The sequence below is a fragment of the Arabidopsis lyrata genome, assembly GCF_000004255.2.
Source record: "Arabidopsis lyrata subsp. lyrata unplaced genomic scaffold ARALYscaffold_5, whole genome shotgun sequence".
Taxonomy (NCBI): Eukaryota; Viridiplantae; Streptophyta; class Magnoliopsida; order Brassicales; family Brassicaceae; genus Arabidopsis; species Arabidopsis lyrata.
The window spans coordinates 11,653,997-11,679,579 of record NW_003302551.1 but is presented as its reverse complement, the minus strand read 5'-3'; the positions used below and the strand labels follow the sequence as shown (position 1 = coordinate 11,679,579).

Here is a 25,583-nt window from a genome sequence, read left to right as displayed (position 1 = left end):
TCAAATTGACTTTTATTATCACGTGGAAAATTAAGCGTGACCTTAAAGTCCGTGCCTAACCGTGTTTCGTGGGCCCAAGTACACACAAGTCACGTTTTGTTGGTGGCCCAATAAAACAACAAACCAACAAGAAACAATCGCGCCTTAATAAAACAACAAATCTCCGGCGAAATCATCATCATCTCCGGCGATGAAGACGACGGCGACGTCGTTTGTAACAGGAGAGAGAGTTGTAGTAGCAGTCGTGGTTTCTCGTATTCTCTTATCTCTCCCTTTATCACTAATCTCCCATGGCTTCTCCCTCTTCCTCCTCTCTCTCTCCGCCTTCCTCGTCGAGATCCGCGCCGAGACTTCTCCGTTTCTTCTCTCTCGTTTCAGCTCCAGGTGAAATACCCTCATTCTAATTTCATAATTTCGATCTCAGAATCAAGAAAAATTCAATCTTTTGTTTGAATTTATATCAGATTGGTAATGAGATTGAAGAAGTTGTCTTTGTTGTTTTCGAAAATTGTAGACGTGGTGCTTCTTCAGGGATATTATTAGGAGCTGTAACACTTCCTTCTGTTATGATATCTAAGTTAGTTCAGCTTTCAAGAGCTATCTCATTTCATGAAGCTGAACAAGATGGTAACTTTCACAGCTTTTGTATTGGGTTAATGTTAGTATTTAAATCATAAACATGTTTTGATTTGATTTGTTGTGTAGAGCTTGCACATGTGACAATGCAGTATTGGGCAGCATCGGCTAGTTGTTGTGCTATACTTATATATCTATCAGTGATTATGTCACAAGCGAGAAATGCTGAATCTTTGTCATCGTCGTCTGTTTGGCTTATGAGAGTTAGCTTGACTGGGACAGTGTTGTATGGAGTAGCATGTTTTGTCTCACTTTCCATGATTTCACACACTGGTAAGATCAAGTTTTGGGTTATTAGTTGTTTTAATGTCTTTTTGTGTTGCTTGGTTTCCATTGGTGACCTCTGTCTGTTGTTTATCTCGACAGGTTTGAATACTTCATTGAAAATGTTGTGGATGTTATTTCACGGCCTTGCAGCTTTGAAGTTAATTCAACATTTGCTTTGCACCTTCCCTTCTTGTGCTTCAATCGGTAATGCAATGCTATTCACGACTTGAATTAAGTAGTAGTTTTGGTTGTATGCTTTCAACATATCTCTTTTAGACAATTTGTTCATAGAGCCACTTTGGCAGTCATGAAATGGTTTTGTTTCTATGGAACCCTGGATTCAATTAAAACATTACTCTTTTGATTCCACATATTTCTAGTTCACCTTCAACAATTGCCACTTTTATAGGGGAAGCGCTTCTTGTGACTAGTGGTCTTGTTCTATATTTTGGCGACTTTTTGGCATGCACAATTGCTAAGGTTAGAATACTTTAATTTTCAATCTTTGAACAGGTCACACATTTTTGTGCTTTCATTGGTTACTGCATGCTCGCAAAAATGGCTCCGTAATTTCGTTGTTGTAACTTTCGTATGATGTCTGTTACAGATTTTCGAGAAATTGATACCTGTAGATCTTGTCTCAATAAGCTATGGAATAAGGAGGACTGAAACTGGCATAATCGTCCAGGTATCATAATAATAAATAGAAAGTAAATGCAGAATATCCTTTACTGTATTGCTTCATAACAACTTACCTGTCTCCTTCTCAGGGTCTGCTGTTGGGCCTTCTACTTTTCCCGATAGTGTTTAGAATCGTTCTGCATATATATGAAAGCTCCTTGAGAAAGAGAGATGCTCGACAAAGAAACTGCAGTGTTACTGCAAAATCTATCTTATTCTTTGTTTCACTTCTATTTTTTATTATCGTGGCTGTTCCTTCTTGGATGCAGTTTGTACACGATTTCGACCAGCATCCCTTCTTATGGTACTTAATCTCTACTATCAGTTACTTATCTTTTGTCCTCTCAGCGTCGGTAGCGATCCTTTGTACAGTAACTTCCACATGCTAAGATTGTATCCAACTTTAATACTCCTCTGTCGCAGGGTACTCACATTTGTCTTTTCTGAACCTCTGAAGAGACTTTCATTATGTATCTACTGGGTTCTGTTGATCGTTGTGTCTGTCTCACGATTTTATAACATCTCGAGGAATAGCAAGGTTGAGAGAATCTTGCTTCGGAAGTACTACCATCTGATGGCTGTTTTAATGTTTTTGCCAGCTCTTGTGTTACAGGTGACTGGTGGTCAATAATTTATAATTTTACTCTCTGGAAACCCGTATGTGTTAGTCTGCTCCTCTAGTCGCTTCTTATAATTTCCACATCTTTTCATTCAGCCTAAATTTCTCGATCTAGCATTTGGTGCAGCATTGGCAGTATTTGTTGTATTGGAGATCATTCGAGTAAGCTCCCTTCTTTTGAAATAACTCACCTTCTAGGTTTCATTGTTTTCAATGGTCTTAATGCAAGATACTCATTTTGCAAACCAGATCTGGAGAATTCAGCCGCTTGGAGAACCTTTACATCAATTCATGAATGCTTTCACGGACCATCGTGACTCAGAGCATCTGATTGTCAGGTATGCCAAAACTGTTTAGACCATGGATGGGAAAACTCAGTGTAGACTTATCACATTTTTTGTTTGGTTTGTATAACCATTGATTATATTATGTTTTTTTGTAGCCACTTCTCACTCTTGCTTGGATGTGCGCTTCCAATTTGGATGTCATCTGGGTTCAATGACCGAGCTTTATCCCCATTTGCCGGAATTCTCAGCCTAGGAATTGGAGATACAATGGTAAGCTTAGGTCTTCCAATGTAACGTTTATAAGCTCACTCAGAGTGGCTTCTGTCTGACAAACGTTCTTGCTTTACAGGCATCGATGGTTGGTCACAAATATGGGGTGTTGAGATGGAGCAAGACAGGAAGTAAGCATTTTATTTTCTTTAAAAAAATCTCAACTATTGCTTTCATCGGAAACTAATATTGTCAAGTGCGTAAAAAATGTTTGCGGAACAGAGAAAACGGTTGAAGGAACAGCAGCGGGAATAACATCGGTGATGGCAGTGTGCTTTGTACTGGTCCCAATATTAGCATCAATGGGTTATATACTAAGTCAAGGATGGTGGTCGCTTCTGGTGGCTGTGACAGCCACCGGGATGTTGGAAGCTTACACCGCACAGTTAGACAATGCCTTTATACCTCTTGTCTTCTACTCACTCCTCTGCTTGTAGTAAGTTAAGCCTAGAGTCATTCTACATTTTCCCACTTAATGTACATAACAAAGTATCTTACTACTAACCACACTTCCTCTTGTTAATTGCCATATCTGTTAAGAGAAATAAATTTTTGTATATCCTTCAGAATTCCCATAATGTCTTCCATATTCAAGCTGCAAAAATGAATCAGTGATAGAACTGAGAGTCTGAGATTATATCACAAAGATTTTACTATTCCAGGAGAGGCTTTTCTGAAATGTTGCAGTGATTGTGGATGTCTATATAAAGCTGTAACAAGGTTTAGATTAAACACACATGCTATGTATATGACAGAACATGTTATAACATAATATGAAGGAGACGCAATACTTGAAACAGTACATAAAGCATTCATTACATATAGAATGGACAGTTGCTTATTTGGTGAGTCCGGATCACGAAAAACACCATCTCACGATGACATATTATGGAACAGAAAAATAAACCAGAGAGGACTGTATAACTATTTTTTGTGGACAACGGTTCTCACAATAGTAGCAAATAGGTCGAGACATATGATGATTGTTGGGTAAAGCCTACAATGGGGAGAATTTGAATCGATTCTTGTTAACATGAGACTAAAAGAGATCCCAAAAAATATTACAGGTGGAGTTTGAAGTGTCGAAACAAAAAAACGTTCAAGAAGGTTTGAGTTTTTTTCTTTCTCTTCTCTGGGTGCTCCCTCTTCCTTTTCTCATCCCTCCGAGTTTTATCTGCTCCTCTTCTTCTCTTTCCTTCCCTTCCCTTTCCTTCTCTTTCCTTCCCTCGGGCCCGATCCGGGGCTGATGGCACGGATGAAAGAAGGGTTTTGGATCCCCCAGCTCAACTTCAAATAGCATCTTCTCGCTATGCTCCAAGACACGCAAGTTGTAGTTCCAGCTTATGCCTTTAGGTACCTGCGAAAATTCAAACTTAGCTTATCAGCCCACAATATGTCAGTCACACAAAAACATCAAATCACAACACACGATATCACTCACCATGAAGTGACCTACAGCCTTTGAAGTGACAAGGGAAGAAACAACGTCACAGAAATGAGCTGGAAGGCTCTCTGGGTCAATGCTGGCGAAGTCTCTGTCTCGGTTTTCTCTGCCCCATTGAAGAGCTTCATGAGTAAGCTGCACAACACTTGGGGTGCTAAAATAACCTTGAAACAATATGGTTCATCTTTCCGCTGCAGAATATCTAGGTATATTCAAACCCTATGATCTAGATTTAATTCTTTATTTACACGGTTCCTAGGAATTGAATTCGTTATTAGTATTTATAAATCGTTATAAACCGGTATGAATTCCTACACAGCCACCTGTGTAAAACCCATTAAAGATTAGAAGAAAGTTTATAATTTATGATGCAAGTTTCAGAGGGATTATTTATTTTCAAAACCTTTTCTCCAATTACTGTTCTCTTGTTCTAATTGGAGAAAGAAGCTTAATCCTAGATTAGTAAGAAAAAAAAGTTTCCATGGGTAACAGACCTCAAGCCCAACATTATTAGGGTGTAAGCGTTAATGACATGGGTGAAAGAAGGGTTTTGGATCTCCCAGCTCAACCTCAAATAGCATATTCTCGCTATGCTCGAAGGCACGTAAGTTGTAGTTCTAGCTTATATCCTTAGGAACCTGCGAAAATTCAAACTTATTAGCACATAGTATGTCAGTGACACAGAAACATCAAAATATCACTCACCATGAAGTGACCTGCAGCCTTTGAAGTGACAAGAGAAGGAACAACGTCACATAAATGAACTGGAAAGCTCTTCAGGTCAATGGTGGTATATGCTTTGCCTCTGTTTGCTATGCCCCACTCAGAAGCTTCATGAGTAAGCTGGTACATCTTCAGACTCCTTTCTAAAGCTAGAGATAAAGTGGCAATCACGGCATTCTCATCCAAATGTTGTGAGCAGTGAAAGAGAATGTCCAAAGGCGTCAGAGTGTTTATCTCTTCACTTTGTGTACGTATGAAACCAATTGGTTTTAAGCCATCTGGAATCTGATCTTGAGGGATAGGTGAAGCAACGTGAAAGTGTTGAAGATATTCCCATTGTGGCACCATCACTATACAATAGATCTTTCTCTCTTCATAGCCATAGAGGAAGCCAACAATCTGACTGTTGGGATCAGACACACCAAAGAACTTTTCAACTAGACTGACTGGAATGATGTAGCTTTCTCATTCCGCAGATACAACCTGTGTATAACCCATTAAAGATGAGAAGAAAATACCTAATATTTAACACATGATCCAACATACTTGAGAGGGAATCATTGTCAATAAGCTACTTTTTGTTATGAAAATGAATGGGTATTAATAACATGCATATTGATCCAATTAGAGCAGACCTCAAGCTTAAGCCCAACATCTTCTGATAGTTCTTTGACCTCATTGGTTTTCCTTTGTGGAACTCCGAAACTAACTCGCGAAAGTATTGAAGAATCAAATAAGATGACCTGTAAAAAATGTGAAAAAATCATGCAATGAAGTGATTGATCGAAACCGTAAATAGCGATGAACAAGAATCGGCAAAATTGATCTGAATTTTTTCAAAACGCATGTCTCTAAAATTGTGTAAGATCAAGAAAACAACGAAATTGAGTGAACCCTATATCGCGACGAGGAATTAAAAAAAGAAGGCAAAACTGACTATGAATTTTTTGAAATGCAAACTCGTGAAAGTTGTGTAAATATCAAAAAACGCCGAAAGTGATCAATCGCGAACATTGTGAAGCATAATAAACCAAAACAAATATATCAGTTTAGGCGGCGACTAGACACCGTATATTCATGAACCTTCGAATGCTCCAATATTAGATAAATCGGTTTAGACGTTCAAAATTTGTACTAATCGGTAAAATCGGCCAAATTTGTCGGTTTAATGCATGCTATTTTTTTTGTTTCTTTTCCTAATATGACTTTTTTTTTTTTTTTCCGACAAAATCAGATTTCATTAATTATAAAAGTATTACAAAGACATTATACAGAATTACTGTAACACAATTATTACATACGCGGCTGTATGTGCCATACACTAAGAAAAATACAGCAGAAGGGAGATTGACGATGCTTTCCGAAGAGTAGTCTTACTCGCTAACCGATCAGACGATCTGTTATTGTCCAACTTCATATTTGATTTTTCTTTGTTACGATTTGCATGCAACATCTTGTGGCTGAACTTTCTTTTTGCGAACCGTAACTGTAAACCCGATGTGTCCAAACATAACTCTGAAATGTAGACATAATGGTACCAAGGCTTCCGTACCAAAGTCTTTCTGGAATATCTAGCCTCTGCAACTTTCTTCAACATAATCACAAATAACTTTACCGTAGTAGCAATTGCAACCTTAACATCCTTTGAGAACAGCTTCTTGCCAGATTTTAGCGAATCTCTATAGCTTACCGGGAATGACCATAGATCTCGACGTAATATCCGGTTGATTAAAGAAACAAGTTGTGATGTGATTGATTCTACAACACGCTCAGCATCATCATCACCAACAGTCCACCCGTGTGGGATTTGAGAAGTCATAGTCCATAGATTTTGTTTTTGTGGATTCAAAGATACCATAACAAGGAGGAAATGATTTGTCGTCGCCATATGTTCTATATGGTCCATAGATAAAGTAATGGGAAAAGCATCAATTACAATGTGAATTCCTTGATTATTGCGTCCAACTTGATCTCTGAAACTTTGAAATCCTTGATGCGCAAATTGCAATCCATTCAGCCATAACGGTTTCCTTAGTCGATTTTCAATCCTCCGAGATTCTATCCACATACGAATGATTTTGAGATTCTTATTTCTTATTTCTTCCCACCATTGTTTCTTAGAAACCATCCACGACGATACGTGCCAGAGATCACAAGATGATTGGCCGAATGAGAACAATCCATTACCGTATTCGACGTAAACGTATTCAGTCCCAAATATAACCAAGTTGAATCCGATGGATTCCGGGATCAAAAACCCAAGTGAAACCTCCATTTTTGTTTGAGAACCATACCCGATACGATTTCTGAGAATCTCAAGCCCTCCAAGCAAAGTGTGTACGCCATGGATTCCGGGATCAAAAACCCAAGTGAAACCTCCATACCATCGAGTAGGAGGACATTCACCGGTTAAGAACCGGAAATTCCACCGGCAAACACCGGAAACAAACCTTCTAAACGGAAGGACATAATGATTCTTTCGAATCGGAATTGGATTGACCCAAATTTGAGAAAATCTCCAATTTTTACGGAAAAGAACAGATGCTACTCTTGCCACACTCGGATACAAAAATCTGAATACAATTTGAGTGTGTTGTAACGCTACGCAAATTAGAGATGGATCCGTTATCGAGACCGTGTAATGAATTGAAGTCCTCGGACTCGTACCAATCATCACCATCGTTAAAAGGAGGGAAAAAAAGAGGATTTGTGATTCTGAATTTGTCATGAAATCACCTAAATCAATATTGAAAGGGAAGATAAGAACAAAAAGGAAAAGGAAGAGCCGACCGACGCCGGAGAAGCCAGCGCCGGCCGGAATCAAATGCTGAAAAGGAAGTTTTTTTGTCGGAGAGGTGCCTTTGGGGAAATCGCCTTGGCGAGAGAAAAAACAGTTTTTAAGACGGTTTCTTAAGTCACCCCTAATATGACTTTTTTTAAATGAACAAAAAAATTAAGAAAAAATGCCTGATTTTTAAAATTGTAAATTATGATTTAGTCAATCCCAATTTTTTTTATACTTACTAGCACTAACCTATTTTAATTCCCATATAAACTATTAACGATAATATGAGATTTCATGATATATATATATATATATATATATATATATATATATATATATGATGCCAGAGGTAATTATTGTCATAAACTATGTGACTTACATCAACTATTTTTTTTTTTTTTTTAACGTCTACAACTTACATCAACTATTTATGAATTCATAATACCTTTATGAACTCACAAAAGACGTAGTTATTTTGGCTGAAAAAAATATGTAACTAACATCAATTATTTATGAACTCGTAATACGTTTACAACATTAATTTTTTGATCATGGTACATAAATTAGAAATCAATTGTGATCGGAGGAGTAGTTTAGTAATTTTAAAGATATTAAATCCGCATGTGCTAATTTTTCCGGGTTTTAGAAATATATTTCAAATTTTAAATTTTTTTTTTTGTCATCCGAAATTAATTAAAGCTCAAAAGAGCCATTCCTGAGGAATGTTGTTTACATAGGTGATATGAAGCGGTTCTGTACGAACTTTTCGTGCCAGATTATCCGCTTTAACATTAGCCCTACGAGAAATTAAAGATAAAGAAAAAGATAAAAACTTTTCCTTGTAGCTCTGAAATTTCTCCAAATACACTGAAAACGCCGGCCATTCGGTTGGAGAAGACACCATCTTCACCAGGTCTGAACAGTCTGTAAAGAACGCTACCTCTTGATGATCTGCACCAATCATACACTTCATTGCCCAGAGAAGGGCTTCGACTTCGGCATGTAGTGGAGATAAACTTCTACGGAGGTTCGCAGCTCCCATGGTTGACGGCTCTCCATTTGACGATGTACAGAACCACCCTGTACCAGAAAACTTATCACTTTCTTTCCATGATCCATCCACAAAACAACGGTATCCTGAATAATTCGACTCAAGTAAAGCATCTCTCACTCGAGTTCGAGTCACCAAGTCCATAGAACCATGATTTTCATTAAGGAGCTCAATTTGAGCTGATTGCCACAATTGTGCCTCTTTTTCCGCTAATCGTAATACCTCTATTGGGTCTTTATCTATATTTTCAAATATCTTTTCATTCCTTGCTTTCCAAATATACCAAATAATCCATGGGAAGGCTAATGAATCAAATTCTGAAGGTATTCTCCAAAACAAATGATCCAAATTCGCAAAATTAGATTCTGTAGGAAAAATCCCTACACCCGTAGGAATCTGTGAAAGCGCCCAAATCTGCCGTGCAGGGTGGCACTGAAAAAGTGTATGATTGATTGTTTCCTCTACTGCGCCACATCTGGCACATCCCGTGTCACAATCAATTCCTCTTTTTCGCAAATTTTCCGTAACTGGTACACAACCCGTTAAGATTTGCCACAAGAAATGGCGTATCTTAGGTGGACACTGTACTTTCCAAGAATGTGCTTTTAGTAGGTTGATGTCAGGGCCAAAAACAGGTAAATTGGTCTCCGACTTTTCTATCCGTATGGTATGATATCCCGATTTGACTGTATATTTTCCGGATTTTGTAAAATGCCAACCCAAAGAATCTTCCTTTGTTGGCACACCCACATGTATGGCGCTTATTAGCGCGACATCTTCTGGATCAAAGATCGCTTTTAAGAGATCAATATTCCAAAAATTCGACCGACTATCTATAAGATCGTTAACTTTTAAAGATGGGTCAGCAACTGAACCATTACTTTTTGCTGGTCTCGGGAATTGAGCTGGAATCTAGGGATCCTCCCAAACCGAGATGGATGTCCCAGATCCGACTCTTTTAATAAGTCCTTTATTAACCAGAGATCTAGCTGAACATATACTCTGCCATCCATATGATGGAGAATATGATTTATATTTTCCAAAGGATTGGATTTCCTAAAATACCGTCCTTTAAACACCTTTGCGAAAAGAGAGTCCGGAACCGTGATCAACCGCCATAATTGTTTTGCTAGTAAAGCTGAATTAAAATCGTCAACGTTCCGAAATCCTAATCCCCCTTCCGATTTGCTATTGCACAATTTATTCCAAGCCATCCAGTGCATACCTCTAGAATCACCATTTGAGCTCCACCAAAAATTAGCAACCGCACTAGTAAGTTTAGAAGTGATTGTTTTTGGCAATCTGAAGCATGACATAACATAGGTTGGTAATGCTGCAGCTACCGATTTTATCATCACTTCTTTTTCCCCTTTTCATAAAAATTTTGCCGACCATCCGTTAATCCTTGTTTGTAGTCTATCTCTGACAAAAGAGAAGATTTTTGTCTTCGAGCCCCCCAAACTCTCCGGCAATCCAAGATAAGAACCCATTCCACCGATATTAGTGATACCTAAGGTAGATTTGATTTCTTCCTTAATTTCATCATCTACCTTATGTCCAAACTGAACCGAGGATTTTAAAAAATTAATCTGTTGTCCCGAGACCGCTTCATACTTCTTTAAAATCCCTAAAATTACCCCACACTGGTCTTTATTAGCCTTGCAAAAAAACAAGCTATCATCCGCAAATAACAGATGTGAAACCGAATGACTTGCATTAGCTACTTTGATACCTGTAATTAATTTTTCCCGTTCAGCTTTCCGAATGTTCGCAATTAGCACTTTTGTGCATAGGATGAATAAATAAGGAGAAAGCGGGTCTCCTTGTCGTAAACCCCTATCTGGTATTATTAGTCCTTTAGGTTTTCCATTAAGGAGAACTCTATATTGGACCGTTGTAATACACCACATTATCCATTTAATCCATTTTTCACAGAAACCCAATTTTCTTAAAACCTTCTCTATGAAAATCCATTCCACCCTATCATAAGCTTTACTCATATCCGTTTTAATGGCCATGAATTTTCCTTTACATGATGGGTTAGTTCTCAACCCATGGAACATCTCTTGTGCAATGAGAATATTATCTGAAATCAATCGTCCTTCTACAAAAGCCGATTGTGTTTCCGAAATCAGTTTTGGTAGCACCGTCTTAAGTCTTTGGCAAAGAATATTCGATATAATTTTATACCCAACATTGCAAAGACTGATAGGCCGTAATTCCGTCATCCATGTCGGTCTTTCCGTTTTTGGAATCAGACAAATATTAGTCGTATTTAACCGTTTATCAAAAATTTCATCCTCTAAAAAGGAATTGACCAGCAATAAAAGGTCTGTTTTAATAGTAACCCAAGCCTTTTGGAAAAATAAAGCTGTCATTCCATCAGGTCCTGGTGCTTTTTCCGGATGCATCATAAACAGAGCTGTTTTCACCTCACATTCCGTTGCGGGTGCCGTTAGAAAATTGTTAATCTGATCCGTAATCAGAGTTTGAACTTCTGCCAAGGATTCTTCAAAAGCCTCAGGCTTAATTGTAGTAAAGAATTCCTTAAAATAAGTTACCGCTATATTTTGAATATCTTTATCCTCTGCAGACCAAATTCCGTTTTCATCATGTAACCCCGTTATTCGGTTCCTTGCCCGTCTTTCTTTTGTTAAAGCATGAAAATACTTTGAATTATTATCCCCTAGTTTCATCCAAAAGCTTCTGCTTTTTTTAGGCCAATACAGTTCCTCATCTCGATAAGCCTCTTTCAACCGCAAAGTTAATTCTGTAATCTCCTCCCGTGGTCTCCTATCATCTCTTTGTGCCATAAGTAATTCCGATTTTAGTTCCTCAATTATTTGCCGCCCAAAAGGAGTTAAATCTTTCCTCCACTGCGAAATAGCCCGCCTACAATTAGTCAATTTTTCCACAAATTTTCCTTCTCCTAACTCAGAGTCAGAATTCCAACCATTTGAAATTGCCTCGAGTAATCCTTCCTTCCCAATCCATCTTTTATCAAACCTGAAATTTCTTTTCCCACGTGGGACCTTATCCATGAGGGTAGCTACCACCGGTGAATGGTCGGAAGCTACCATTGGTAAATATTCAACGAAAGAATTGCAAAATAATTCATGCCAATCTTCGTTTGCTAAAGCTCTATCCAACCGACACCGTATTGGTTTCTTATCCCGCCAACCCCGCCATGATAACCAATCTCCGATATATGGGAACTCCAAAAGACCACAATTTTGAATCATTAAATTAAAAGGGATAAAAGAAGATGCATGTCTTAAATTACCACCTCTTTTCTCGTGATTTCCGGTTAACTCATTAAAATCTCCTATTAAGAACCAGGGTGTGTCTCTAATCAAACCAATCCGTGTTAACCGTTCCCAAACTTGATCTCTGTTTTTCGGAACCGGATCACCATAAACAAAAGTAAGATGTATTGTTTTTCCTTTTATCACCGCTTCAACATCAATTAACCGATTACTTTCATAAATAATTGAAGCATTAAAATCATTATTATAATAAAGGGCTAAACCGCCACTACAACCAATAGGATCAACCGTTTTTAAATTTTTGTAACCAAAATGACCGATAAATTTTTCCATGAACCAAGAAGGTTGTTTTGTTTCCGAAAGAAATAAAAAGTCTGGCCGGTGTTGTTTCCATATATCCCTAAAATAACCGATAGTTGCCTTATTCCCAAGTCATTGACAATTCCAACTCAAAACCTTCATTTATCAACCTTGTGTATTGGTGGGTTGCGTCCACCCATGAAGTCCTTTACCGTACCATAGTACGTCGAGTTATGGCCTTCATTCCTTTGATTCTTCTTTAAAGAAATCCAATCATAATTTAATCTAGATATTTTAACCCTTATAGTATCCACAACCAACCATAAAAAACCGGAAATAAAACCGTAGTAAAACCGTTTGTTACAACCACTGAACCTCAACTCCATACACTCAAAATCCAACCACAATCGACCAACATCATACTTTTTAGGAAAATTCTGACCACCCACAATAGCCCTTGGAAGAGAAATCAACACCCTCCCACTATTATCCTTTGACAACCATTTGTTAAAAATTCCTCGATCTGACCGTCTCTTTTCAATTGTTTTCAACCGAAAGTATCTTTGATCCGCAGCCCAAAACCAAATTGTGACTAAAAGAAACTCAAATTCCGACAACAACACATCGCAATCTAAAAATTGTATCCCATTGAAACTCAAATCCAAAAACTCAAACTCCCAATACAATCGGAAAACTAACTGAATCAAACAGCGACCACCACCGGGAACCATCATGTCTGAACTCTCCATCTTGGTCTCTTTCTTTGCCAAAATCAATCCATCAACTTCTAAATACCCAGAAGCTAGATTAAACCCATTAATCAACCACTCACCACCACCAGATTGAGCACAAAGCCGCCGGACTTACCATACAAGACCACCAATTCTGAATTATAACCACCATACAAGCCAAGAAGGAACCTTCACAAAGAGACATCTCAGATCCAAACCTTCTTAACCAAAACCATTTCAAACCTTCCCTTGAACATCTAAATCAGATCGGGTTCTACTCAAAACCGCTTTTAATTGCGATTTCGTTTCTCTCTCCGATCCTTGAGTCAACCGTGATAATCCAAACCAGAACCCCAATTCAACCGAATCCAACCTAATCATGGTTGGCTCAAGACCGAGACTCTGAATCCCATCAAAAACTTGAAAACAGGATGAGTTCTTCGTTATCACCTCAACTGCAGATTCCTTACCACTCCTGGAAGAGTGTACTTTCAGAATTTGGAAAGCAAAAACCAGCTTAAAACCTGAAATTCTCAAAAACCTTGACATAACCTTCCCTGAGATTCTCAAAACCCTCGACGGAATCTTCCCTGAGGCTTCCTTTCCTACCTCTGGCATCGAAAAAACCTTATCAACCATTGCAAACAGACCCATGGCCAACAATACATCAATCGAAAACCCCAAAATAGGCCCGTATTCCTTCATATCTCTCCCCGGGACCAGACCCCACGGCTTTGCCTTGAAACCAAACCGGAAAACACAGCAAACTTCTGATTCTTCCTGAATCGAGATCCTCATAGACTGGAGAACAATCATTGATCCTAAACAAAGGTCACCGAATCTCATCGACAGCGACTCCGTAGCCTTTAGAATCCATCGATCCCCATGAATCCACCCTCTGGGATTCCCATCCAACCCGATAAACGACCTAAATAAAAGTCTCCGATCATCAACCCTCCTCGAGAACCACTCCGTAACCTTGAAAAACCTTTGATACCCATAGATCCACACACTGAAGCTCCAATCCGACGCAAGAATCAACCGAATCAAGAGTCTCCGGTCAAAAATCCTCATGGTCGGGTTCTATAACCCTATCGCCGCCTCCATCGCCGCCGGTTACGGTTTCTAATTTTCAAATTTTAAATTAAAACGTTAAATTAAGAATAGTCGTTGGATTGTTTAATCTTTTATCTCAACCGTTCACAATCTCAGACTCTCAGTTAGGGGCCTCGAGGCCTTTTTTAGTCAAACAATATATCGATTATTTGGGCTTAGCTAGCACCAGCCCAATTCATTATCTCCTTTTAAGTGGTCTTCTCCGTTTCTATTGGGTCAATTTCGAAAATGATATAAATCATGGATGGACTCCATAACCGGCCCAAGGCCCATTATATTTTATCTCCTTCTATGTGTTTCCGTGTAAACTCATATATATACTCTCTTATGTGTTAATAAGATTACACAGTTTATCACACGTTATCAGCACGACGCTCTAAAGAAATAAAACCACCTTCAAAAAGCCCTAACCCTAAAAATTGCTAAAACCCTAAAAACCGCACATCATCAGATCCGATCGCGGTACTGTTCATCATCGGTACTGTTCTTCATCGGCACTGTTCATCGTCGACACTGTTCATCGCGGTACTGTTTGCGGTTCGTTGCAGCAGCGTGTAAAATTCGACCTGCTCTTGTTCATGATCTCTTGGTGGTCCATTCAACCCATCAAAAGGTTAAAGATATACCTAACTCTAAAACCCAGAATCGAATCTGATTAATGTTCAAACTAAAACCCTAAAATCTGAAACCCTAATTTACGTGTGCATGGATTGTTTTGTTGATTAATTGAATGATCCTTTGAGGTTTTAAATCTGTGTGAGTTAGGTTGATAGAGATTTTATAATCTGATTGATTGATTTAGAGGTTTAAAACCCTGATCTGTTTCGAAATTGAAACCCTAAAACCCTTAATCCGTGTATTGCAAGTTAATTGAACTGTTTTGTATGTTCTTGAGGTTTGATATGCTAGGTTTATAGAATCTGCTTTGTCTCATGAATCTAAACCCTCAATCATAAAATAGAATCTGTTTTGATTAAATCCTATGCGCATATCTTAAACCCTAAAATCTTAAATCGCGATTCTCAATATATAAAACCCTAAAATATGTTGCTTGTTTTTGATTGAATTGAATCCCTAATGATAGAAATCTAAATCGCGATCTTATTCCCTAAAAGTCTAAACCGGTTTGCTTGATTGTTATCTCATGCCATAAAACCTCCATAAATATAAACCCTAATCGCGAAAACCAAACCGCCATTTCCGTTTTTCATTCTAAACCGAAACCTTAATCGAAACCTTAACCAGAACATAACCGGTTTGATTAACCGGTTTAATCCTAATCGCGATTTAAAAATGCGAAACCCTAACTGCAAGTTACGGTTTGATTATAGACCTAAAACCGGACTTATGTTCGGTATAATCCAAAAGAAAACCGAAACCTTAAATCCTCGATTAAATCTGGTTCTCGTAAACCCTAAGTCTCGGTTCCCGATTAAATTTCCTAAAATGGCAAAATTTTCCCGTAATAGAAAGCTTCCCAAAATAAGCATAAATAGAAAGTTTCCAGAAATAGAAACTTTCGTAAAATAGCAAGTTTTCCAAAATAGAAAGTTACCAAAATAGGAAACCCCTTCATAAGGAAATATTCCAAAACCCTAAAGTACACGTTTGTTTAGGATTTCTTTCTAGATGAGAAATAGAAAGTTTCCATAAATTGAAAGTTCCATATAAGGAAAGTTTCCATAAATAGAAAGTTCCATACATAAAACCGAAACCCTAGCAAAAACCCTAGTACTATAAATCGCGGACGCTAAAACCCTAAAACTTAACCGCGAAATCCTAATATCCTAATCTAGTATGATCCGATTGTTTGGTTGTTTTTTTGTTGCATACTAGATCAATCTTCTAGGGTTGATTTCATCCATATATATATAACATGATTGTTTAGAAAACATTTGCTCAAGACAAGCATGGCTCGGTCTTAAATACCGCATGACTTGGTCTAACCGATTACATGAGTTCTCATTTAACTCTATATATTGTAGATGTCAGAAATCAACTATTATGAATACACGACACTCAATGCCTCTGGTGACAATTATTTACAATGGACTTTGGACACTGAGATTGTCCTAAAGGAAAAAGGGCTTGGTGAATCTATTGTGGAAGGAAACAATGTCACCAGAAGAGAAAGATATAAGGCGATTACTAACATACGCCATCACCTCAATGACAGTCTCAAAATCAGTACCTCACTATTAAGAATCCTCTGGACCTCAGGACAAAGTTGAAAAAAAAATTAATATAACCACCAAAGAACGGTGCTATTACCCAAAAGCCCGATTCGATCGAAAGAATCTCAGATTCCAGGAATTCAAATCCATGAATGAGTATAACTCAGCACTATTTAAAATAGTGTCAATACTGAGATTCCGTGGTGAGGAAGTTACTGAGAATGACTTGCTAGAGAAAGCATTCTCGACCTTTCACACAAACAATATATTGCCTCAGCAACAATATCGTGAAAAAGGTTTTTACCATATATGCAAGTCTAAACTCTTGTTTTGCTACTTGCTGAGCAAAACAATGAGTTATAAATAGTGAAATGAGACCTCCTGGTCCTACCCCATTATCAGAAGCCCATTGGGCTGAAGAGCCTAAAGAGCCTAATGAGACTAAAGAGTCTAACCACGTCCAAAGAGATAAGTATCATGGCCACAGTCATGGTAAATGGAATGAACGTGGTAGAAGTGGCAATTATAATTTATATGATCAAGGAAACCATTCATATGGTTAAGGCCGCCGACCCGACTTTGGTCGTAATCAAGGTAGAGGCCGCGGTATACCCAAACCACAACACTCAAATAAACTTGTTAGCCACTAATGATGAATGGGGAAACCATTGGACTAAGACGTGCAGGACACCTAAGCATCTCGTTGATCTCTATCAAGAGAGTTTGAAAAGAATCTAGAAGCTCATTTAGTTCATCACGATGGTGAAGAAGATTTCGACCCTAAGATAGATGATTATGAGACTTCGGATTGCCTAGAAGAGGCTTAATTGTTTTCGGCATCTAAGTGTTCTTGATTTGTTTTCTTGACTTGTTTTGTTTTGTCTTGATGTTTTCTATGTTCTATGACTTTGAATTGATTGATTTATAAGTTATGAGAATTCAATAAACGAAATATCTAAAGACATGGTTCATTAGCCAAATTGCGGGTATAGCTAAATTTAGTGAAGGCTAAGGGCAGGCCCATGGCAGGCCCATATTCCCAAGGGCACGCATCCTCAGATGCTTCATATTCACCCAGCTCAAAGGGGCTTGTTGAGTTTCAAAGAAATGTGTTTGAATGGTTTCCACATTGAAACTAAGGGTGAAGGGAACAAAGGATTCCCATATATTACTAAGAGCACCCAAGACCATGAGAAGGTCTTAGAGACTATACCTGCGTCATAGACCTTTACTATGCCAAGGTCAATATGATAAAGGCTAATACAGTAAACAAAAGGGTTTACTGAGAAATTCACTAATGGCATGACCGGCTTAGCCAGCCTGGTTCTAACATGATGCGTAAAGCTGATATTAAAATCAAAAGGGCACACCCCTTAAGGACCTCACGTGTGTAGCATGTACACAAGGGAAACTCATACTAAGGCCATCACCAGTCAAAGCAACTAGAAACTTGGTGTTTGCTAGATTGTTGGCCCAGACCATAAGTCTGTGAGCCCACATACTTAAGACTATATGTCTAGATAATGCTGGTAAATTATGTCCCAAGCGTTTTATGGCTACAGTATGTCCATGAGGGGGAGAGTAGTATACCCCGTGGCACATGTCCATACTTGAACTCACAATAGCTGCTTGGGGACACGCAATATTACATGCAACAAGAGCTTATATGCATCAGGCCATTCTAGTGAGCATAGATATTCACCATCCCAACTACTCACAGGTCAGGAGCCAGATATATCCCATCTAAAGACATTTGGGTGTGTCACCTATTTACCCATAGCACCACCACAGAGAGCAAATGATGGGACCTCAAAAGGGGATGGGAATATACGTTAAAAATGATTCTCCCACCATCATTAACTATCTCGAGCCAAAGGCCAGATACAAGGATTGTCATCTCAATGAATCCGTTTTCCCAACACTGGGTGGATAGACTAACAAGCTGGTCAAAGAACTTACATGGAATCAAACATCCTTCACATGGCAAGATCCTTGGACTCCATCAGAGATCCAAAAGACTATATATCTGCAAAAGCTAGCTAAAACAGTTGCCAAGATTCCTATAATGACCCAAAGAGAGTAACAAAATCGTACATACCAGCTTGTAATGCACCAGTACGTATTGATGTTCACAAGGAACATAATCAAGTTGCTACAGAGGCTACAACACGTAAGAAACGTGGTAGACCCAAAAGGTTCCAAAGACAAGAACCCTCGAAAATCAAAGAAAGGTGCAAGGAAAACCGAAAAGGTTCAAGAAACCATAGACATGGCCGACTAATAGACATAACCCTAAAGTACCAATCAATGAGGTTTGGGACGCCAAACCTCAAGGTCCTGAAAGTGTAAAGAGATCTCTATAAACTATAACATGTCTAGAATACAATGGAACCGAAAAGATGTCGACATCAATGATAAAATATTTGCGTACAAGGTAGCAACTGAAATAAATGAGGATCAGGAGCCCACGTCTATACTAGAGTGCACTCAAAGACCTGATTGATTAAAATGGTACAAGACCATAAAACGTGGAGCTAAGAATCATTAAGAAGAGGAATGTGTTTGGTCCAATACGAAGGACACCATTCAATGTAAAGCCAGTGGGACAAATGAGTCTTTGTGATTGTGTGAAATAAACATAGTGAAAGCGTGATATATCAGACACGGCTTATCGCACAAGAATTCACACAAAGACCTAAAATAGAGGAGATATACTCCCCTGTGGTGGATGCTAAGACATTTAAATTTTTGCTAAGTCTGGCTATATAAAAGAGAAAGACTTGATGTGCGGCTAATGGATGTAATGCCTGCATATTTATATAAGTCCACTGGATAATATATGAGATTACCAGAGGGTATTGAGCACAAAGATAAGAAAGATTCTCGAGAACAGCACTGCATAAGGCTGGACAAATCCTTTCATGGACTTAGACTAAGTGGGCGTATGGAAGGTTATAAATGATCCCATCAGTCCATGTATTTTCATAAAGAGGTTTGCAAATAAAGGATTTGTAATCATAGCAGTGTATATGAATGATTTAAACCTCTGGGTAATCGACCAAACAGTTGAGTATATCTAAAGAAAGAATCTGAAATGAAAGACCTAGGCAATAATTAAGTTCTGTTTGGGATTACAACCTGAGTACGTGAATAATGGAATCCTTGTGCATCAAATGGCATACACTGAAAGAGTACTCAAGGAGATTTAATAAGGACCAGGCCCACCCATTGACCAGGCCCAATGGTGGTGAGAAGCCTCAGATTGGATAGTGATCCATTCAGTCCGGAAATGCCATACCTCAGTGCCATAGGAGTTCTAATGAATTTGGCTAGACACACTAGACCAAACATTTGTTTTGCCGTGAGTCTCCTGTCTAAATTTAGTTCATGATCAACCCAAAGGCACTGGAAAGGTTTAAAGGAAGGTTTGGTTAAGTTTTAAAGTCTATTATTCCTGCGTTGTTTACTTGGGTTTTATTCTATACTGATCTAAGCAAAGAAGGTCCAGTTTGCTTTGGTTTAGTTTGATTTGCTGATGCAGGTTATTCATAAGATCAGATTATGGCATGGTCAATGAATAGGAACTATGTGTGGCTTGATCCCTTCCAAGGGTACGTAGGCAGCCTTCTTTAAGGCGCATCTACTACTACATCAAAGACCATCATATTTGAAGACAACGCAGCCTGTATTGCTCAACTCAAGGACGGCTACACTAAGAGAGACCGGACGAAGCACATTTTGCCAAAGCTCTTCTTCACACACGAGTTACAGAAAGCCGGTGAAGTACAAGTTCAACAAGTCCGGTCCAGCAACAACTCAGCCGATCTATTCACCAAGTCTTTGCCAACATCAACACTTAAGAAACTCATATATCAGATTGGGATGCGAAGACTTAAGGAGCTTCAGTGATGTACAAATCAGGGGGAGTAATGTGTGTTGTACTATTTTTTCTTCACCATGGTTTTGTCCCACTGGGTTTTCCTGGTAAGGTTTTAATGAGGCAGCATTCCCAAGCATATTACGAAGATCTCTGAACATCTACACGGTTATGTCATCCAAGGGGGAGTGTTATAAATCATATGGATGGACTCCATAACCGACCCAAGGCCCATTAGATTTTATCTCCTTCTATGTGTTTCCGTGTAAACTCATATATATACTCTCTTATGTGTTAATAAGATTACACAGTTTATAACAGAAAAAGATTTTTACCAAATGTACTACATTTTTTAAATTCTTTAACATCTCTACCACAATAGAGAATGGTTTACCACTTGTACCTAGAGATGTTAATATGGGTTAACCCACCCCATTTAGACCCACCCCATTTAAAACTAACCCCATTTAAAACCCACCCATTTAAGCCTATTTAAGTTTACACCCCATTTAACCTCCCCATTTAAACCCATTTAAATTTTCTTTACCCATTTAAACCCATTTAGGGGGTGTTATTGGATGGGGGTTTTTAATGGATTTTGAAATCTGCTGTTATTGGATTAGTATTTGCAAAATTACGTTAAAAATCTGCTGTTATTAGATTAGTATTTGTTTGATGTATTCTAAAATGAATCAAAAACAACTGTTATTGAATATTCATTTGATTTGTTTCATTTTGGATTTAAATGTACTTTTACTCATAAAACATGAACAAAAACAATCCTAGCATTTTATCAAGTATTTCATCTCTCTCCCTCTCTCCCTCTCTCTCTCCGAAAATTGGTATCCACGAATAAAAAATTATAACCTATTACCTAGTGTTTTCTTTTGCAATTCTCTCAGTTATTTTGCAATACACATACTTTTAAGTTATTTTTTACAAAACATCAACAACCTTGGGTTCTTCATCTTCCACGGCGGCGCTCTCCAGACTCCAGCCCACCCAACCTTGGGTTCTTCAACCTAGTTATTATATATATATATATATATATTTTTTACAGCCGTTCCTGAAATATTTATTATTTTGTTATTGGAATAAAGTTTTAAAATGTATAATTTTGTAATTCTTGACATAAATTATATGCATTGGAATTCAAAATCCATTACCAATGACTTCAAAATTCCATTACCAATGACTTTCAAGTTCAATGGACACCCCACGTTTAAGCATTGGACTTCAAAATCCAATTCACTTTATATGTCAATTCAACTCATCTAACATTGTTTTGTTCTAAACAATATAATATAATCAATAATTATTTTAATTGATTATTTAAAATTTACAGATTATTTTATTAAATAATTGATAAATAATGATATAACTGTTTTTATTATTTTGTTGAAGAATAATATAGTTTCAAAAAATGCAATTTTACGATTATGGCGGGAAAATTCGGGTTTACGGTTTTGCGGGAAAACATCATTTTATAGTATGATATTTTTGTTGATAAAACGCAATTTTACGATTATGGCGGGAAAATGCGGGTTAACGGTGTTGGCGGGAAAACGTCATTTTCTGCCAAAATCGCAAAATCGCGTTTTCCCGCCAAAACCGTAAACATGCGTTTTTCCGCCAAAACCGTAAACTCGCGTTTCCCGCCAAAACCGTAAATCCGCATTTTCCCACCAAAACCGTAAATCCGCGTTTTTTCGCCAAAACCGTAAACTCATATTTTCCCGCCAAAACCGTAAATCCGCGTTTTCCCGCTAAAACCGTAAACTCACATTTTCCCGCCAAAACCGTAAATCCTCGTTTTCCCGCCAAAACCGTAGATCTGCGTTTTCCCGCAAAAATCGCATAACCATGTTATAGAAGACGTGGTTTTACGTTTTGTTTTAAATATTTAAATCAAAAATTGAATTTAAGTAGAATATTAGTTTAAAAAATATTTAATATTTTTGCGGTGTACGGTACAAGTTGTACGGTACAAGTTGTACCACATTCATGTTGTATTGTGGTATGAAAAAGACGGTTTTGCCCTCGGCTGATGTGGCAGATAAAGTGTAACATTTAGGGACAAGTATCTGGGGACAAAAAACCTATTCGGGGACAATAATCAAACGAAATATAAACATCAAACAAAATAAAAATACCGCAATTAGAGTTTACATACTAAAATCCAAGAACAATGAATTAAAATTGAGGGACAAAAACTAGCAAACATGCAAAAATAAGATGAAATTATGGAGAAACTCAAACTTCGGGGACAAATATATGTAAACTTCTTTTTGTGTGCTCAAACTATGAATTTTGTCCCTGAAATTTGAACAAACAAAAAGAAGGGCAAAATGGTCATTACATACCTCAATTGTGGTATGAGTGATAAATGGGCTTCGAAAGTGGTACTAGACCTAAATTTTGGGCCAAATGTGGTACCCAATCTAATTTTCCCTTTCGAAAATTAGGATACCAATTAATTACTTTTTCGAAATTTAATTGTTTCTATTACCAATTAATTTTTATTAAGAACTAAATTTAATTTTTAAAAATGAATATATATAACCAGGTTTCATACAAGAACAAAACACGAATTCATACATGTTCAGATGTTCATACGAATTCATATAGGTAGGTACTCAATCTTAAAAAATCTTATGCTGTATTTAGTAACGTACGTTAGAGAAAAGTTTAGTAACTACAACCTAATAGTATCATAGTAGTATCATCTAGGTTTAACCATGGACATGTCTTGCCTGAGTATCCCATGGCTACTCCCTCTTCATCCTCTCTCTCTCCGCCTTCCTCGTCGAGATCTGCGTCGAGACTTCTCCGTTTCTTCTCTCTCGTTTCAGCTCCGGCGACTGCTACTACAACTTTCAGCATATCCCTCACAAGAGTTTTTAGCCGTCAGTCATGAAATGGTTTTGTCTCTATGGAACTATGGATTCAATTGAAACTTTCCTCTTTTGATTCCACATATTTCTGTTTCACCTTCCAACTAATGCCACTTTTATAGGGGAAGCACTTCTTCTGACCAGTGGTCTTGTTCTCTATTTTGGCGACTTTTTGGCATGCACAATTCACAATTGCAAAGGTTAGAATTCTTTATTTTTTCCAATCTTTGAACACGTCATGCGTTTTTGTGCCTTCATTGGTTACTGCATGCATTCAAGAATGACTCAGTGATTTCGTCTCTGTAACTTTGGTATGACAAATTTTACAGATTTTCGAGAAATTGATACCTGTGGATCTTGTCTCAATAAGCTATGGAATAAGGAGGACTGAAACCGGCATAATCGTCCAGGTATGATTATAATAAAAGAGATATTAAATGCATAGTAACTTGACCGTATTGCTGCATAACAACTTACCTGTCTCCTCCTTCTTAGGGTCTACTTTTGGGGCTTCTACTTTTCCCAATGGTGTTTAGATTCGTTGTGCATATATATGAAAGCTCTTTGAGAAAGAGAGATGCTCGACAAAGAAACTGCAGTGATACTGCAAAATCTGTCTTATTCTTTGTTTCACTTCTATTATTTATGATCGTGGCTGTTCCTTCTTGGATGCAGTTTGTACACGAATTCGACCAGCATTCCTTCATATGGTACGTAATCTCTACTATCAATTATCTATCCTGTGTCCTCTCAGCGTCGGTAGCGATCCTTTGTACACTAACTTCCACATGCTAAGATTGTATCCAACTTTAATACTCTTTCTATTGCAGGGTGCTCACATTTGTCTTTTCTGAACCTCTGAAGAGACTTTCATTATGTATCTACTGGGTTCTGTTGATCGTTGTGTCTGTCTCACGATTTTATAACATCTCGAGGAATAGAAAGGTTGAGAGAATCTTGCTTCGGAAGTACAACCATCTGATGGCTGTTCTACTCTTGTCTTACAGATCAATAATTTATAATTTTACTATTTGGAAATCCGTATGTGTTAGCCTTCTCCAGTCCTCTAGTCGATTCTTATTATTTTCATGTCCTTCCATTCAGCCTAAATTTCTCGATCTAGCATTTGGTGCTGCATTGGCGGTATTTGTTGCATTGGAGATCATTCGAGTAAGCTCCCTTCTTTTGAAAGAACTCACCTTCTAGGTTTCATTGCGTTCAATGGGCTTAATGCAAGATACTCACAGATCTGGAGAATTCAGCCGCTAGGAGAGCCTTTACATCAATTCATGAATGCTTTCATGGACCATCGTGACTCAGAGCATCTGATTGTCAGGTATGCCAAAACTGTTTAGACCATGGATGGGAAAACTCAGTGTAGAATTATCACATTTTTTGTTTGGTTTGTATAATTACTCCCTCCGTTTTCGAATAGTTGTCGTTTTAGAGATTTTTTTTGTTTTAAATTAGTTTTCGTTTTAAGGTAATAATGTAATTTATGCCAATAACTACCCAAATTACCCTTATTTTATTGAACACAAATTATTTGTAAATAATTACTTGTCATTTTTATGAGGTTAATATAGTCATTGTATACCTTTTCTTAATTTGTCTAAATACAGTTAAAACGACAACTTTAAAAAAACAGAGGGAGTATTGATTATTATGTCTTGTTTTATAGCCACTTCTCACTCTTGCTTGGGTGTGCGCTTCCAATTTGGATGTCATCTGGGTTCAATGACCGAGCTTTATCCCCATTTGCCGGAATTCTCAGCCTCGGGATTGGAGATACAATGGTAAACTTTTAGCTTCTACTTACATTGTCCGGAGATACTAACTTAGAAAACCGCAGTCTCTCCCAATGTTATGTTATAACGATTTTCTCTTCAGGCATCGATGGTTGGGCACAAGTATGGGGTATTGAGATGGAGCAAGACAGGAAGTAAGTCTTTTCTTTTCCTTTTAAATAATCTCAACTATTGCTTTTATCGGAAACTAATATTGTCAAGTGCGTAAAATAATGTTTGCGGAACGGAGAAACGGTTGAAGGAACAGCAGCGGGAATAACATCGGTGATGGCAGTGTGCTTTGTACTGGTCCCAGTATTAGCATCAATGGGTTATATACTAAGTCAAGGGTGGTGGTCGCTTCTGGTTGCTGTGACAGCCACCGGGATGTTGGAAGCTTACACCGCACAGTTAGACAATGCCTTTATACCTCTTGTCTACTACTCACTCCTCTGTTTGTAGTAAGTTAAGCCTAGAGTCATTCTTCGTTTTTCCACTTAATGTACATAACAAAGTATCTTACTACTAACCACACTTCCTCTTGTTAATTGCCATATCTGTTAAGAAAAATAAATTTTTGTATATCCTTCAGAATTCCCATAATGTCTTCCATATTTAGCTGCAAAAGTGAGAGTCTGAGATTATATCTGAACTATTTAGATATGATTATATCAC

General features: G+C 37.8%; 1 protein-coding gene across 3 annotated transcripts; it reads left to right on the top strand.

Annotated features, from left to right (window-relative positions):
* The first annotated feature begins 124 nt into the window (after positions 1–124).
* Positions 125–25,494, top strand: LOC9311777 (dolichol kinase EVAN). 3 transcript variants are annotated; one of them, XM_021025392.1, is made up of 13 exons: positions 125–384; positions 515–627; positions 706–909; positions 1,003–1,107; positions 1,313–1,383; positions 1,511–1,591; positions 1,674–1,888; positions 2,008–2,197; positions 24,226–24,291; positions 24,369–24,457; positions 24,803–24,917; positions 25,012–25,063; positions 25,159–25,494. In XM_021025392.1, the coding sequence occupies exons 1-13, from the start codon at positions 191–193 to the stop codon at positions 25,368–25,370; spliced, it is 1,707 nt and encodes a 568-aa protein (XP_020881051.1). In that variant the 5' UTR covers positions 125–190; the 3' UTR covers positions 25,371–25,494. The 3 variants fall into 3 exon arrangements, with proteins under 3 accessions (XP_020881051.1, XP_020881050.1, XP_020881049.1); XM_021025391.1 differs by lacking the exons at positions 24,226–24,291; positions 24,369–24,457 and adding exons at positions 2,300–2,365; positions 2,453–2,541 and having other exon boundaries at positions 126–384; XM_021025390.1 differs by lacking the exons at positions 24,226–24,291; positions 24,369–24,457; positions 24,803–24,917; positions 25,012–25,063; positions 25,159–25,494 and adding exons at positions 2,300–2,365; positions 2,453–2,541; positions 2,646–2,760; positions 2,840–2,891; positions 2,983–3,333 and having other exon boundaries at positions 128–384.
* The last annotated feature ends 89 nt before the right edge of the window (positions 25,495–25,583 follow it).

What these genes read in the sequence shown, in the direction of transcription:
- LOC9311777 (XM_021025390.1), top strand. Translation starts at nt 191, where the DNA reads ATGAAGACGACGGCGACGTCGTTTGTAACAGGAGAGAGAGTTGTAGTA. An exon ending in TAGGAATTGGAGATACAATG is followed by an intron (nt 2,761 to 2,839) that starts GTAAGCTTAGGT and finishes CTTGCTTTACAG; the next exon opens with GCATCGATGGTTGGTCACAA. An exon ending in GAGATGGAGCAAGACAGGAA is followed by an intron (nt 2,892 to 2,982) that starts GTAAGCATTTTA and finishes TTTGCGGAACAG; the next exon opens with AGAAAACGGTTGAAGGAACA.